The 15927-nt window shown below is 36.2% G+C and overlaps 2 protein-coding genes across 2 annotated transcripts in view; one reads left to right on the top strand and one right to left on the bottom strand.

Annotated features, from left to right (window-relative positions):
• Positions 1-2354: 2354 nt before the first annotated feature.
• Positions 2355-15124, bottom strand: LOC127847307 (transcription elongation factor A N-terminal and central domain-containing protein 2-like). The gene is made up of 4 exons (XM_052379153.1): positions 14941-15124; positions 11504-11645; positions 5355-5548; positions 2355-3440 (listed from the first exon to the last, which is right to left on the bottom strand). The coding sequence occupies exons 1-4, from the start codon at positions 15043-15045 to the stop codon at positions 3249-3251; spliced, it is 633 nt and encodes a 210-aa protein (XP_052235113.1). The 5' UTR covers positions 15046-15124; the 3' UTR covers positions 2355-3248.
• The window catches only part of LOC127847281 (neurobeachin-like protein 1), a 124093-nt gene continuing 123283 nt past the window's right edge, over positions 15118-15927 (top strand). Inside the window, exon 1 of the mRNA XM_052379086.1 lies at positions 15118-15275. Within this exon, the coding sequence (XP_052235046.1) occupies positions 15210-15275 (66 nt within the window). The 5' untranslated portion in view covers positions 15118-15209. The remainder of the gene's footprint in view (positions 15276-15927) is intronic.

The raw sequence follows: 15927 nt of genomic DNA, 5'->3' as shown, positions 1-15927 counted from the left end.
TTCGCCACGCTAAAATGGCCTGGGAAAAACACTACTAGGGGCATAATTTGAAGAAATTTGGTTGAGGACTATTAGATGTCTCTACATACCAAATTTGATAGCCCTAGGCCCAATGGTTAAGGACAAGAAATTTTTTTCACAAAATAGGCCTTATATAAGCATATGTTCAATTTTGTGACCCTCGGGGCAGGGTCAAATTTGACCTCAGGGGCATAATTTGAAGAAGAAATTTGGTAGAGGACTATTAGATGTCTCTACATACCAAATTTGATAGCCCTAGGCCAAATGGTTATGGATGAGAGAATTTTGAAAGTTTTCACAAAATAGGCCTTATAAGCATATGTTCAATGTTGTGACCCCCGGGGCAGGGTCAAATTTGACCCCAGGGGCATAATTTGAACAAATTTGGTAGAGGACTATTAGATGTCTCTACATACTAAATTTGATAGCCCTAGGCCCAATGGTTATGGACGAGAAAATTTTGAAAGTTTTCACAAAATAGGCCTTATATAAGCATATGTTCAATTTTGTGACCCTTGGGGCAGGGTCAAATTTGACCCATGGGGCATAATTTGAAGAAATTTGGTAGAGGACTATAAGATGTCTCTACATAACAACTTTGATAGCCCTAGGCCCAATCGTTATGGACGAGAAAATTTTGAAAGTTTTCACAAAATAGGCCTTATATAAGCATATGTTTAATTTTGTGACCCCCCGGGGCAGAGTCAAATTTGACCCCAGGGGCATAATTTGAAGAAATTTGGAAGAGGACTATTAGATGTCTTTACATACCAAATTTGATAGCCCTAGGCCCAATGGTTAGGGATTATAAGATTTTGAAAGTTTTAACAATAAAGGCCTTATATAAGCAAATTTTCATTTTTGTGACCCCCAGGGCAGGGTCAAATTTGACCCCAGGAGCATAATTTGAACAAATTTGAAAGAGGTTCACCCCAGGCACAGTCCTGAGAAATTTCATCAGAATTGGACCAGTAGTTTAGGAGAGGAAGATGTTTTAAGGAAAAGTTAACGCACTCACGACGGACACAAGACCATGACATAAGCCCCGCTGGCCTTTGGCCAGTGGAGCTAAAAATAGTATTTTTGCAAACATTACCGATGTTAATGCAGTTTGTATTATTATGGTAATGAATACACAATAAACTATACATTGACCTATATTTTTTATGTTGTTCAATCTTTTAAATTAAAATACATTTAGATAGTTTTACTAATTATAAATTAAGAAGGCCGATACTACGTATGCACATGCGACAACTTTTTAATAGAACAAGAATGCCGCTCACCTGAATCATGGAGGTGAAAACTGTACAATGTAATAAGACTTTGTGATGTTTGTGTATAAGCTGTGATTTTATCTAGGTATATAAAAACAAGTTTACCCTGGGGCTGGGTCAATTTCAATCCCAGGGACATATATAATTTGAACAAACAGATTTTTTAGTTGTTTACTATAAAAGTCTATATACATCATGTTACCCTAGGGCCTGGTTAGTTTTTAGCCAACGAACATGATTTGAACAAACTTAGCAGAGAAACACTGTATGATGTCACACACCAAATGTTAATCGCCTTACCCTTGGGGTTTCAGAGCATAAGATTGTTTAGTTGTTTACTATTTAAGTCTATATACATCATGTTACATTAGGGCCTGGTTAGTTTTTACCCAAGGAACATGATTTGAACAACTTATTTGTGGAAAACCATACACACCATATCTTGAAACCATGACCCTTGAAGTGAAAGAGATTGTTAAAGTTATAATATCCATAATTTGTAAAATACTCTAACTTAAGTTATAAGTTATAACAGTATTTTCTAAATACTGTTGAGCATGTTTTGTGTTTTCAGGCAGCCATGTGACAATAACAGATAGTGAAGAAGTTTTAGACTTTCTGAAAGAAACAGTCTCTCAAAACTTGCCTGACGGCTCACAAGGCAGAACAAAGATTCGTGCTTTTCATTAGACGACGGTCCTCGAAAATTTTCCCGACCCCTATGATATCATTCTAGGGGCTGATATCATTAACATCAAAGAAGTTTTCGAATATTTGCTAAGAGCGTTGTTGAAGAGATATGCTATTTATTCTGTCCTGTAGGATGCGTTATGAGCAAGATAATTATTTCTTAGACAGACTGTGTGAACATTTGCTGTTAATAAAATATTTAATGATGAATTAAATGATGTAATTTTATATAAGGCTACACATTAAAGCGACATTCCAAAAAATAATATGGGCACTATTATAGCCTAATGCCCTATTTTTTATTGACACTTTGTAAATGTTTGATGTTTACTTAATATTTTGGACATTAATAAAAAATGTTCCAAATTTATTTAAAATAAATTTACTGCTATCAATCTATGGACACAATAAAACACCGTTATGCAAATATTAAAATAAGGACAAAATGTATTATACAATAATTTTATAAAAGTAAAACAATTATTTACAGTTTAACCCTTTGACACTCAGAGGCAAAATGAAAAGTGCTATATGTGCAAATAGCATAAAACCAGAACAGCCTGCGAGTAACTGAGTCTGTTCAGGTTGTATGCTGTTTCCTGGTGATCAGTATAGAATGGTTGGAAATGAAGCCTTTACAACTTGAATTTAGTAAGAAAGATCTTCAATAAAATATAACTTTTCAAGGACTACACATACGTAAACATACGTATCTAAGTAGTAAAGGGTGAAATTGTGGTAAAAATGTTCTCATGATAAGCAAGATTGGACAATAAACTGATGAGTTAAACTAAAGGTGTCATTTACAGGGATGCCCATATGTGAGCCTTGTTCTGGGAAAACTGGGCTTAGTGCGCGTGCCTAAAGTGTCGTCCAAAATTAGCCTGTGCAATGCGTACTGGCTAATTATGGACAACACATCAATTTTTTTTTTGCTAAGAAGAGAATTCCTTCTTTCAATTCAATTAAAAAAATACTTTAAGTGGAAAGTGTCTTCCCTGACAAGCCTGTGCAGACTGCACAGGCTTATCTGGGATGACACTTTACGTACATGTATTAAACACAGTTTTTGTAAAGCCAAGCTCATATGTTTGCAACAAGGGCCATCCTTCTTCCAAAATGTCATTTTAAATAAAATCAACAATATAATACAATGTTATATTTTCCAGCTGATATGTGAATATACATTAGTTATGAAAATGTTTTTTAAAATTGTTATCATCATGAAATGTATAAAAAACATCCTTTTATCAATATGCTTCAGGATTTTGTGTTTGTCTTAACAAAATCTGTTACAGTGATCTCCCCTGCTAACACTTTGGTCCGTATATCTGCTTGATTAGTTAACACAAACATGAGATTTCTTATAGTCCGTTTATAGGCGTTGCTAATGAGTCTTTTGTGTTCATGAAACGTCTCCCTCTCAATTGCCTGGGCAAGCTCACTTCCATTCTGCAATAACATATTGTTCTGAGAAAACAGGGCTTAATGCATGTGGGTAAAGTGTCGTCCCAGATTGCATGTGCAGTACGCTTTTATGTTTTTTTTTGCCTTTAAATGGAAGTTTCTTCTTTGCAATAATCCATTTAAGGTGAAAAGTGTTGCCCCACGTAAGCCAGTGCAGACTGCACAGGCTAATCTAGGGCGACACTTTACGCACATGCATGTAGCCCAGTTTTCACATAGGGAGGCTCATATGGCGACTTTGTTGCAATTGCAATAGTTTATTTTGTGTCTTTTCAGATAAAATGATATTTATTTTCAATAATCAGTTATTGATCAGCAAATCAAATAAGGTGAACAGTTCTTATAACGGTTGTATCCATAGAGAATAATAGGTTGGTGACGTGGATGGAAAATGGTTATCTGGCAAGTCGGAGGAAGTTATCTGGTGAGCCGAAGGCGAACCCGATAAGATCCTCCGACGAGCCAGATAACCATTCTCCATCCACGTCACCAACCTATTATTCTATTTATCCTGTCACATTTACAATATTCGTTGAAATGTTTCTAAAATATATAGTTTTCCAGTATTTTGTGTTTAAATATTTAATATGGGAAAAAACACGCCGCAGCAAAAACATTGTGACGTCACGTCATGCAAAACGCTAAGGCTAGCTTCCATCTTGTTAAACAACACAGAAATCGAGTCAATCCTTATCAATTCAATACACAAAGACGAAATTATGCTGTTAAAATAATAAATTTTTAAACAAACAGTACTTTACACGTATGTTGTAATTTTTTTAATTGAAAACAAGTATATTTTATAAATAGACAAGGGACAAAATTGTCACAAAACCAGGTTTTCATTGTGAAAAAAAAATCTGATAAAGGGAGAAAACTCAAACTGAACTTTTGAAATGACCAAAAAAAATTAACCCCCTCTGTAAGTTTTTTTGTTTTTTTTAAATCTATTTTTAGTCGTGGCGACCTTGACATTGGAGATATTGACGTGATTCTTTCGTGGGACACACCGTCCCATGATGGTGAACAAATGTGCCAAATGATTTTAAAATCTCACAATGAATGACATAGTTATGGCCAGGACAAGCTCATTTATGGCCATTTTTGACCTTTGAACTCAAAGTGTGACCTTGACCTTGGAGATATCGACGTAATTATTTCGCGCGACACACCGTCCAATGATGGTGAACAAATGTGCCAAATGATTTTAAAATCTGACGATGAACGACATAGTTATGGCTCGGACAAGCTCATTTATGGCCATTTTTGACCTTTGAACTCAAAGTGTGACCTTGACCTTGGAGATATCGACGTAATTATTTCGCGCGACACACCGTCCAATGATGGTGAACAAATGTGCCAAATGATTTTAAAATCTGACAATGAACGACATAGTTATGGCCCGGACAAGCTTATTCCGCCAGCCCGCCCGCCAGCCAGCCCGCCCGCATTCGCCAATCTAATAACCAGTTGTTTCCTTCGGAAAACCTGGTTAAAAATAGTACAGGCGTGCGCATGTGCGGACAGCAACTGACGGATATTCGAGGTCACATGGTCATCTAGCCTAATATCTTTTGGGATATTAGGTTACCTGGTTATCGGGCCGATTTAAAGGCATGTTTCAGGATAATTATAAGTATACAGTAATTTGCCAGGTGTAACATGCAGTTTTGCTCCCAGAAATTTCAACTTTAACAAGTTGGTGTCCAATATAAATTGATACCCTGCTATTCTGAGCGCTTATTTGCGAAAAATTCATTGCGCTATCCTATATATCCATAATAGAAGAATAAATTTTTTAGCATGAACAAATCTGGCGCTAGTTATACATGGTAACGCTCAATATATGCTGAGGTAAGGTAAAAATAAGATGATTGAATATGATGGTATTTCTTTTACCTCCACTTTCAAGGCATTGCACAGAAGGTTCCTGGCTTTGGTTCTTGTAGTTTCAGTTTTCAAGTCACATTTCACCTCAATCATCGGTCTCTCAATATGATCCACAAAGTGTGTCTTCCATTTCACGTATACTTTCTTAGCAGCCCGTCGTATATCTGCATCTTCACTCTTTCGAAGTTTATTAATAACTTTGCCTGTAAAAAAGGATGACATGCATACATTTTATTGATAGTTGTATTGTTTAATACAAAATGTTAATTATTTAGTGAATAATTATAAATGTTAATGTTAATAATTAATGTTATTAATGTTAATGATATTGTGGTAAGACATTTGACTGCTCCTAAACTTATACTTTTTTGTTTGAATACTACATTAAACTTAGAATCATTGGGTGATTTTCTCTAACAAAACTGCTTGCATGGACAGTTTCTTGTTGGGCGATTTTTAGATGGTTGCTTAGCGACCGTCTAAGGTGGTTAGTCTAAAATTCAGGTCGATACGCCTTAGCTACTAGGAGCCCAATACTCGCTTACTACGCGTATCCGCGCAGGAAAGCGTTGTATAATTTATGCAAGAGGTTTGAGTTCTCCAATTATATTCATTCACAAATGGAAACATGATATTAATATCGTGTTAAATGCAATAGCTTAGAACGGTGCTTTTATAGAAAAGAATCAATAAACAATGATCGTATTGCATGTGTCGCTCTGGAGATTGTTTATGAACGAAAAAAATAGTCCACTTTCTGCAGCGTCTTCTTGACGTAGTATTTTTGCTCAGTCCATTCATAATATGAGGCTATTAATAGATGCGCCTGTCGATAAACAAAGGAAAGTCCACGGGCGATAACAACGCAATAGGTAACGCTCTAACAAACACCTCAATGACGTAGTACAGGTCGTAAATTGAGGTTTTTAATAGATTCGGGAAAAAGTTAACGCTTATTTATATTCTCAATTTATAAAACGTTGAACATAAGTTCAACTATAACTTCAGCGATACGATAGACAAAACAAAAAAATGTTTTATAATCGCTAAACCCGAATATAACAAACAATTTATAATAACAAGGGCTGTTTGTAAAACATGCATGCCCCACATATGGGCTCTCCGTTGAAGTGACAGCCAATGTGTGAATATGTTTTTTGTCACTGTGACCTTGACCTTTGACCGTGTGACCTGAAAATCAATAGGGGTCATCTGCCAGTCATGATCAATATACCTATGAAGTTTCATGATCCTAGGCATAAGCGTTTTTGAGTTATCATCAGGAAACCATTTTACTATTTCGGGTCACCGTGACCTTGACCTTTGACCTAGTGACGTGAAAATCAATAGGGGTCATCTGGGAGTCATGATCAATTTACCTTTAAAGTTTCATGATTCTAGGAATAAGCGTTCTTCAGTTATCATCCGGAAACCATTTTACTATTTCAGGTCACCCTGAACTAGACCTTTGACCTAGTGACCTAAAAATCGATAGGGGTCATCGGTGAGTCATGATCAATGTACCTATTAAGTTTCATGATCCTACTGGCATAAGCGTTCTTGAGTTATCATCCGGAAACCATTTTACTATTTCGGGTCACCATTACCTTGACCTTTGACCTCAAAATCAATAGGGGTCATCTGCAAGTCATGATCAATGTACCTATGAAGTTTCATGTATGTAGCCATTAGCGTTCTTGAGTTATCATCCGGAAACCATTTTACTATTTCAGGTCACCGTGACCTTGACCTATGATATAGTGGCCTGAAAATCAATAGGGGTCAACTGCGAGTCATGATCAATCTACCTATCAAGTTTCATAATCCTAGGCATAAGCGTTCTTGAGTTATCATCCGGAAACCATTTTACTATTTCGGGTCACCGTGACCTTGACCTTTGACCTAGTGACTTGAAAATCAATAGGGGTCATCTGCAAGTCATGATCAATGTACCTATGAAGTTTTATGATCCTAGGCATATGCGTTCTTGAGTTATTATCCAGAAACCATTTTAACTATTTCGGGTCACTGTGACCTTGACCTTTGACCTAGTGACCTGAAAATCAATAGAGGTCATCTGCCAGCCATTATCAATCTACCTAAGAAGTTTCATGATCGTAGGCATAAGCGTTCTTGAGTTATCATCCGGAAACCCTTTTACTATTTCAGGTCACTGTGACCTTGACCTTTGACCTAGTGACCTGAAAATCAATAGGGGTCATCTGCAAGTCATTATCAATTTACCTATCAAGTTTCATGATCCTAGGCCTAAGCGTTCTTGAGTTATCATCTGGAAACCATTTAATATTTCGGGTCACTGTGACCTTGACCTTTGACCTAGTGACCTGAAAATCAATAGGGGTCATCTGCGAGTCATGATCAATCTACCTATCAAGTTTCATGATCCTAGGCATTAGTGCGGCAACAATACGCCAAAAACCGTATTGCAATATATTGTCAGTTTAAAAACCCGTATTGCAATATATCGCAATATATTGCTCACTTGTACCAAAATTATAACTTGCCAATTACCTGATAATCCCGTATATTCCAGTTATATATATATATATATATATATATGGTATATATTTACTATAAATGTGCTCAAGAATAACAAGAAACACAAACATTCGCAAATTTTCTTAAGTATCAAATACATTTTGGCATTTGTTACTATTTAAAGATGTGATAAAATAACGTTCAAGCAGGGCATTTTTTTCCACTGAACACGCGTAATTCACCTGACGTGATGTACCCGTTTTTATACAACACAAAATACACCCATACTTTCCATGCGACGTTCTACATGTCTGTATAATTTTCGCGCGCTTTTTATTGAGACAAAGGATAAAGCACTTTTTATTCGACGCTAGAATTTTTTATTGTCGCATTAGCATTAAAATTTGGAAGCGTAATTCCGAAGTTCGGAATACAAATTTAATAATGCTCAATTCAGAATCGAACAAAACATTTACAGCTGTGCGCAATTAATTAAACGATAATCTGTTCAAAAGCATCGAACGAATGCTCCGATATAACAACGCTACTCCGTATAATACACTTTCAGAATGCTGTTTTTACGGATTTTTTTTTTTACACTGCTTTGTTTTGTTTACCTTGTTATCATTATTTCCAAAGGCTTTTTATGGACGAAATGTGAATGAATTTTTTTTTAAATGTTCGTACCGGTATGATGAAAATCGTATCACAATACAATATGTGAATTGCGTATTGCGATATATACCGATAAACCGGTATATTGTTGCAGCACTACTAGGCATAAGCGTTCTTGAGTAATCATCCGAAACCATTTTACTATTTCGGGTCACCGTGACCTTGACCTTTGACCTAGTGACCTCAAAATCAATAGGGGTCATTTGCCAGTCATGATCAATGTACCTATGAAGTTTCATGATCCCAAGCCCAAGCGTTCTTGAGTTATCATCCGGAAACCACCTGGTGGACGGACCGACCGACAGACCGACCAACATGTGCAAAGCAATATACCCCCTCTTCTTCGAAGGGGAGCATAATAATACGAATGACCTGTTTCGTAACCTCGTTCATAAAACTACAGCGGGTATTTCTGGAAAAGGTTCTTTGGTTCTCAACAGATAGCGGCGAGCTTTTGTATTTAAGGTTGCTAGCAACGCAATAGTAGAAGGTTAGTATAAGGTTTATCTTGTTTATATTCACAGTTCTCAATACATAGACAGTTGGATATGAGTTCATCAATTACTACAGGCATACTATATGCAACCTCGAAAATGCTTTATAATCGCTAACACCCAAAACAACTAAATATATTTTATTAAATATATTAATAACAATAAAGATCTTTTAAAAAATGTAGTCGGCGTATACGCTGACTTTGAAATAAAGTTTGCAATTTACTTTTCTAAATAAATAAATACAATTAAACAAAAGTTAAACTATTGTGTTGTGTTTTTTACTTGTAAGTTGCATATTCACCGCATGTAATGTGTGTTAGCATTGTCAAACCACACATTAGTGTGAGTAGATAAAAAACATACTACGGGAGAGCACTTCATATGTGTCCTCATATGCCTTGTTATGAGTATCTTTCTTCACTATCAAAATATATCGTATGTTGATATATGATTTAAACGCAATTTTCTTTCGACACATTTAAATCACACGTCAATAGCGCCCTCATGCCAAAATGGGTCTGATGCGTTTCGGCAAGCGTTTGTTAAACCCAACATGTGCTTTTGCGCAGTCAGGCCATAGGCGATGCTGTTCGCTATAAAATCACTCAATATGTTATGTTTCTCCTTACCAGAAGGAGAGATAGCTGAGTGGGCTATTTATATAATGGGCGCATATGGAATAAGACCCATTTTTGCATAACGAGGGTAATTACAAATCTCATTGCAAATTGAAAATGCCACATTTAAGAACAATGCTTTTTGATACAAAAGTGAATTCAAAATAGCAAACTTGTTAATAATGGCAGCCTATCCACACATTAAGGAATGATTTCCAGACGTGCTGACCAAGTACGGCAAACATTGTGGTATGATGATTAAACGATTTTCTCTTATCGTGACACTATACTATTTCGCTAATGATTGTTTTCTCATCTTGGAGGCGAAAGTGAAATTCTGTGAGATGGATTGTAACGCGAAATTGCAACAGGGCAACAATTTGTGACGTTTGATCATACAGAGAGTAGTCCGGAATTCCTTACACTGAACAGTGCTACATCCTTTGAATTGAGCACATACGCAGTGATGTAGCAAAAATTTAGAGGTTTTATCTCGAATCAGCTTATTAAATATTCGAAAATATTCATGCGTGTCTGTTGGCGTTATGTAAAAGTCACTAAGATGAAAACTGAGTAAAACAGCTACGCCTAAAAGCGCATTAGTGCTCTATACATATGTTTATGTCAGCGTTGTTGACACCGTGTGAACTGCTCGGGTAACAGGTAAAGCATAAACAGCAATATTTATATACTTTTATTCCTCAATATACAAGATACGAAGATTATTGTATATTTTGAATTTGTATATGGTGTCAAAAATTAAAAGTTTTGTACACGGAACTTTCATTATGAATTTATATTCTTGGTGAGATAGTTATTTGATATTAGAAAAAATATTCCTTTAATATGATGGTGACTGCAAATTTTCTTTATATTAAGTTCTCATTACCATTTTCATCATACTTTCTATGCTTTCAGAACGTCCAAAAAGCATGTTGTTTTTATTTTGTCTAAGTTATTTCTATGAATTAATAAGGATGATAAAAAGTGCACACAAAGCTCGACCCGTGCACTATGACACACACTTTATAAAGTTGAATGGCGTGTGTTCATTTCAAACTTGCGATTGATTTTGAAAAATGAATTGCTTGTTAAATTATGCAATAGCGAACATCTTCAGTGCCTTCAGCCCTTTGATTTATCCCAAACATGCATACAGTTTTGCAGTAAAGTCAATTTTAATGCTACAATGATATTTTGAGGAATCACGAATCTATTTTGCATACAATTTCTCAAAACTATTTAATACAACAGGCAAAACAACGAATACAGCATTATGGAAAAAACACAGTTTGTTCCAAGATTGATGTCTTCATCCAACTTTCTGCCCAAAGTTAAATGACCAGTATCCTTACCACTTGTTTTGTTTTCTGTGGCAACTACTACCCAGTCTGCAAATGCTTATACAAAAGTTCTCCTAGAAATCACACACACACGCAAGCACACACGCGTTTTCAGTAAAATAAAACTTATTATTTTTCATTAAAAATGATGTGCTTTTACAATGCATTTTTTTCATGGGTTAAGTATACGAATACGAATACTTATTTGCAGTCAAAGGCCACCAGCCCATAATACAGACAGTGTAATTGCATTATTATATAAAATAAACTGAGTAGTTAAATAATACAACAAGTCTTTAGTTTTAACCTATTTATATTATATTGATTGCATCGAAAGACTTATTGAAACACTCTTGGGTCATTTTCCTTGCTACAACCAGTAATTAGTGTCCATAGGGGAGTTCTAAAGAAGGCTTCCACATAAGGGATCAAACCTGTGACCTCCAGGTCGCTAGACAGACACCGTAGGGTCTTAAATCTTCAATTAAACAACACTAACAGGTGAATGCCTGGTGCTGTTAACTGACCTATTTTTGTGTCCATCATCACGTGTCTTGGTGGGATCTTTTTGCCAAGCTGTTCTAGACTGTTCAGCTTTTCTTCTTTGGAAGACGTGGCAAGTTGAAGCCTTGATTTATGACGCAACACGTCATCAATAACTACTACTCCCTGAAAATAAATAAAACAGAACATGTACGACTCCATAATGAGAAAATAAATGACAATGACGTATGTATACATGTAGTTATTAGTTATAGATTAACAGGAGGGCCTGAAAGGCCCAAAGTCGCTCACCTGACATAACAAGATATTATTGGGACAAATCTTCTGACCAAGTTTCACTAAGATCGGAAAATAAATGTGGCCTCTAAAGTGTTAACAAGGTTTTACTTTAGCCATATAAGGAAAAATGCCCCACCCCCTGGCAGCCATGTTTTTCAACCAAGCGGCATCAATTTTGAACTCGTCCAAGATATTATCAGGATGAATCTTCTGACCAAGTTTCATGAAGATCGGACAGTAAATGTGGCCTCTAGAGTGTTAACAAGATTTTACTATATCCATATAAGGAAAAATGCCCCGCCCCTTGGAAGCTATATTTTTCAAGCAAACATAATTATTTTCCAACTCATCCAAGATATTATTGAGACCAATCTTCTGACCAAATTTCATGAAGATTGGACAATAAATGTGGCCTCTAGAGTGTTAACAAGGTTTTACTATAGCCATTTATAGCCATATAAGGAAAAATGCCCCGCCCCTGGTGGCCAGGTTTTGAAAGCAACCAAAACAATTTTCGAACACATCCAAGATGTCATTAGGACAAATCTTCTGACCAAGTTTCATGATGATCGGAAAATAAATTTGACCTCTAGAGTACGTGTTAACAAGGTTTTACTATAGCCATACATGTATAAGGAAAATAGCCCCACCCCCGTGGTGGCCATATTTTTCAACCAACCGGCATCATTTTTGAACTTGTCCAAGATATTATTGGGATGAATCTTCTGACCGAGTTTCATGAAGATCGGACTATACATGTGGCCTTTAGAGTTTTAACAAGATTTTACTATAGCCTTATAAAGCCATATAAGGAAAAATGCCCCGCCCCTTGGCGGCCATGTTTTTCAAGCAAACGTAACCATTTTCGAACTCATACAAGATATCATTAAAACCAATCTTCTGACCAAATTTCATGAAGATTGGACAATAAATATGGCCTCTAGAGAGTTAACAAGGCAAATGTTGACGCCACACAACGCACAACGGACAAAAAGCGATCACAAAAGCTCACCATGAGCACGTTGTGCTCAGGTGAGCTAAAAACCGTTATGTTAACTTATATACTTAATGGCTTACTTTAAAAACTTGATAAACACCCAACAAAACATATGGTTTATAGATTTATACATTGCCGTTTGTGTGTTCTTGATATATGATACAGGGGTGTACAATTACGGTCGCCCGCTCGCATTGGCGACTTACTATTAGCCTCGGGCGAATTAAATTCTGAAACACTCGCCCAATCGGGTGACCGCATTTTTATCAACATAAAATCCCTTTCTATGAATAAATGCTATTCATTCCGATTTTTCGCACCATCTCTGTGTCTTCACTCATAGAGCAACAAGCATAACGCCCGAATGGTCAACACTAAGGAATTATAACAGTCTCACGTCATTAGCCTATAGCACGTGCTTCCCATGAAAAGTCTTTACATTGTGGCATTAGGAATCAAGTTATGTACTTTTTTCCTTACTCACGAAATACATGCGTTGTTTGAACTTTCACTTAAGCTAAATTCACGCCATCATGTGTCTTGTGTGTAGAAAAAATTGGATACGCTTTTGGGACTCAACATTGTTACCTGGTCGCATAACCCATAATTGCCGTTCAAAATTTATTTAACTAAATTATTTTGATAATTGAATGACAATGTAATTCATTTAAATGGGTATGCCAATAGAGTTGTTTTTATAAATTATATTAAACAAATGATGTGCTATACATGTATATCGCGATCATGATCCATGGATCTGCAGTGTAGTCAAGTAAACAAGTGATTGCTTAAAACATAGAATCATTATCATTTTACTGTAAAACAAGAGATGTGTTTGTCAGAAACACAATGCCCCCTAATGTGCCGCTATTTTGTTTTTTACCTTTCACCACTCAAAATGTGCAGCTCCATGAGATACACATGCAGGGTTTTCCCTTCCTTTTATTTGAACAGGCCAAATAAAAATTTGAACAGGCCAAGCAAGGCACTCCTGCTAGGGGGGTCCGGGGGCATGCCCCCCCCCCCCCCGAAAAATTTTGAAAATCTAGACGCAAAATGGTGCATTTTGGGGGGTTTTGGACAGAAATTTTAGAGATGAAAATTACTTGTTTTTTTGTGTATCACTTATGGAATTTTTCTAATTTTTTAAAAAATTTGTGAGGGGAGTGCCAAATAATTATACTGTGCATAGTGTGCGATGAATTTTGAAACAAGTCAATAACTAAGCTACTGGTTATGCCAAAGCCATTTATTTCTCATCAAGGGGTCGGGTTTGAACACGTGTATTTGGCTAACACAGCATTGCAAACTTTATTCAACTAAAAGTATTGTTTGAATAATTTCTTTCATGCATTTTCATCGAGATTTTCATCAATACAAACCTTTCTGACGTTTTGAAGGCGCTGTCACACTGAAAAAATCTCTCAGGGTTCGTTTCATTTTGAGAAAACCATGTGGTTACGATTTTTGTAGTTATTTGCGTACTCAAAATAATCAGCCAATGAGAAGCGCCGTTTTGTAGTTATTTGCGTACTCAAAATAATCAGCCAATGAGAAGCGCCGTTATAAATTATACTTGTTCGGTAAAACGTACACACGGAAGTATAAAGAACATAAACAAAACGATGTTAAATCGATGTTTTCGCTTGTTTAATTTCGTCTTTTCTTAACTTTAACAATTACATCGATCAAAGTTGAAAAACCTCTCATTATTTTTTTTTTGTTACCAGCATTTGAACCGGCCAGAAAATCGATTGAACCGGTCAATTTGGCCGGCGGCCGGTTCTTAGGGAAAACTCTGCACATGCATGCCAAATATCAAGTTCCTATGTTCAATATTTCAAAAGTTATTGCAAAATTTTACTGTAAGGTTAAGGTTTTGGGACAGAATGAGTCAATGACAGACAGAAAGACAGACACTGAGACAGACAGGCCAAAAACAATATACCCCCGATCATTCGATCCGGGGGCAAAAAAATCGGAGCAACCACAACATAATGGGCAACCTAATTTTGTACTCTGGTGGCCCTGCAGGGCGACTTGCATTTAGCAAAATATTACACCCCTGTGATAAAGGATATTAAATAGTACGAAATCCGAACGTTAACCCTAATTAGTGTTGTGTAACCTTTTCCGACGATTCATTAGTTAATGGATTTTTAGAAAAATCACTAAGTTTTAAACCTTTAGAGATTCGATTGTCGCTTGTTTTAATTTCGGCTTTCCAGATGTATTCATAGATCCGCTCGCAGTAGATGGTGATGGGTTTTTAATAACAAATCGATCCATTTTCTGTTTGCTTCTTTCACAAATTTACGAGAGTCTTTTTGTTATTTTCTTTACTTCGGCTAATAAAAAATATCGAACAACTTCTGTTTTTATCGTTACAACTGAATAAAGATGAGAAAATATCCTGTAAACAATTTAGTTTTCAGTAGAATTTAGGAGGATTAATGAAAATGGATGAACTGTCGGCTTTGGAGAAACTGTTTGAACGTTGGATGATTTACAATACCAGGGTGTGTCATTTTGTTTTAAAGAAGTTAGTTTGCTAAACAAGTTTGACTAACACACAAAATGAGAAGGCTACATACCACCATTTCATTACCCAGTTTGCACGGGCCTCAATTTATTCATTATTGCAATAGAAAAACGTTGTACTTATTTATGCTAGTACTATTTTGCTTAAAAAATCTTTACAGTTCATGGTTAGATGTAAAACACTGGCACCAGATCTTGAGGGTAACAGGTGTGGTCTCCTCGTAGAATAGTTGCAATAACTTGAATAAGTTTTATAACCCAAAGGGTAGTCCATATAAACGGACTGCCAGAGCCTTTGATAGTTTTTGCTATGGCGGATCTGGCATTCCATATGCAACCCTTCAAAAACATGGGTGCAGTTCAGCGCAGAGAATCTGTGCGCTTCACTAAACAGACGTCGTTCGAGACAAATTTAGGGAAATAATGAATGAACTTCATAAACATGTTAAATTTACCTGAATGGCAACCTACAGATGTTATCCTTTGCATGCACCCTATAAAAACATGACAATGTTTCAACACACTTTCCTCGCTGACATGTTTTATGTTTAAATTTGAAACAGTGTATTCTGTATCGAATAACACATCGTTATCGACTTTGTAGGCTCCAACACATAACCCGACGTGCAA

Source organism: Dreissena polymorpha, chromosome 10 (genome assembly GCF_020536995.1).
Source record: "Dreissena polymorpha isolate Duluth1 chromosome 10, UMN_Dpol_1.0, whole genome shotgun sequence".
NCBI lineage: Eukaryota > Metazoa > Mollusca > Bivalvia > Myida > Dreissenidae > Dreissena > Dreissena polymorpha.
Note: the sequence above shows the minus strand (reverse complement) of the source record. Positions and strands in the feature narration are given on the sequence as shown.

Coding starts and splice junctions, on each gene's coding strand:
- LOC127847307 (XM_052379153.1), bottom strand. CDS start 15,045: ATGGATCGATTTGTTATTAAAAACCCATCACCATCTACTGCGAGCGGA. Junction 5,549..11,503: donor GATGATGGACACAAAAATAG/GTCAGTTAACAG, acceptor CCTTTTTTACAG/GCAAAGTTATTAATAAACTT. Junction 3,441..5,354: donor GCAATGCCTTGAAAGTGGAG/GTAAAAGAAATA, acceptor ATGTTATTGCAG/AATGGAAGTGAGCTTGCCCA.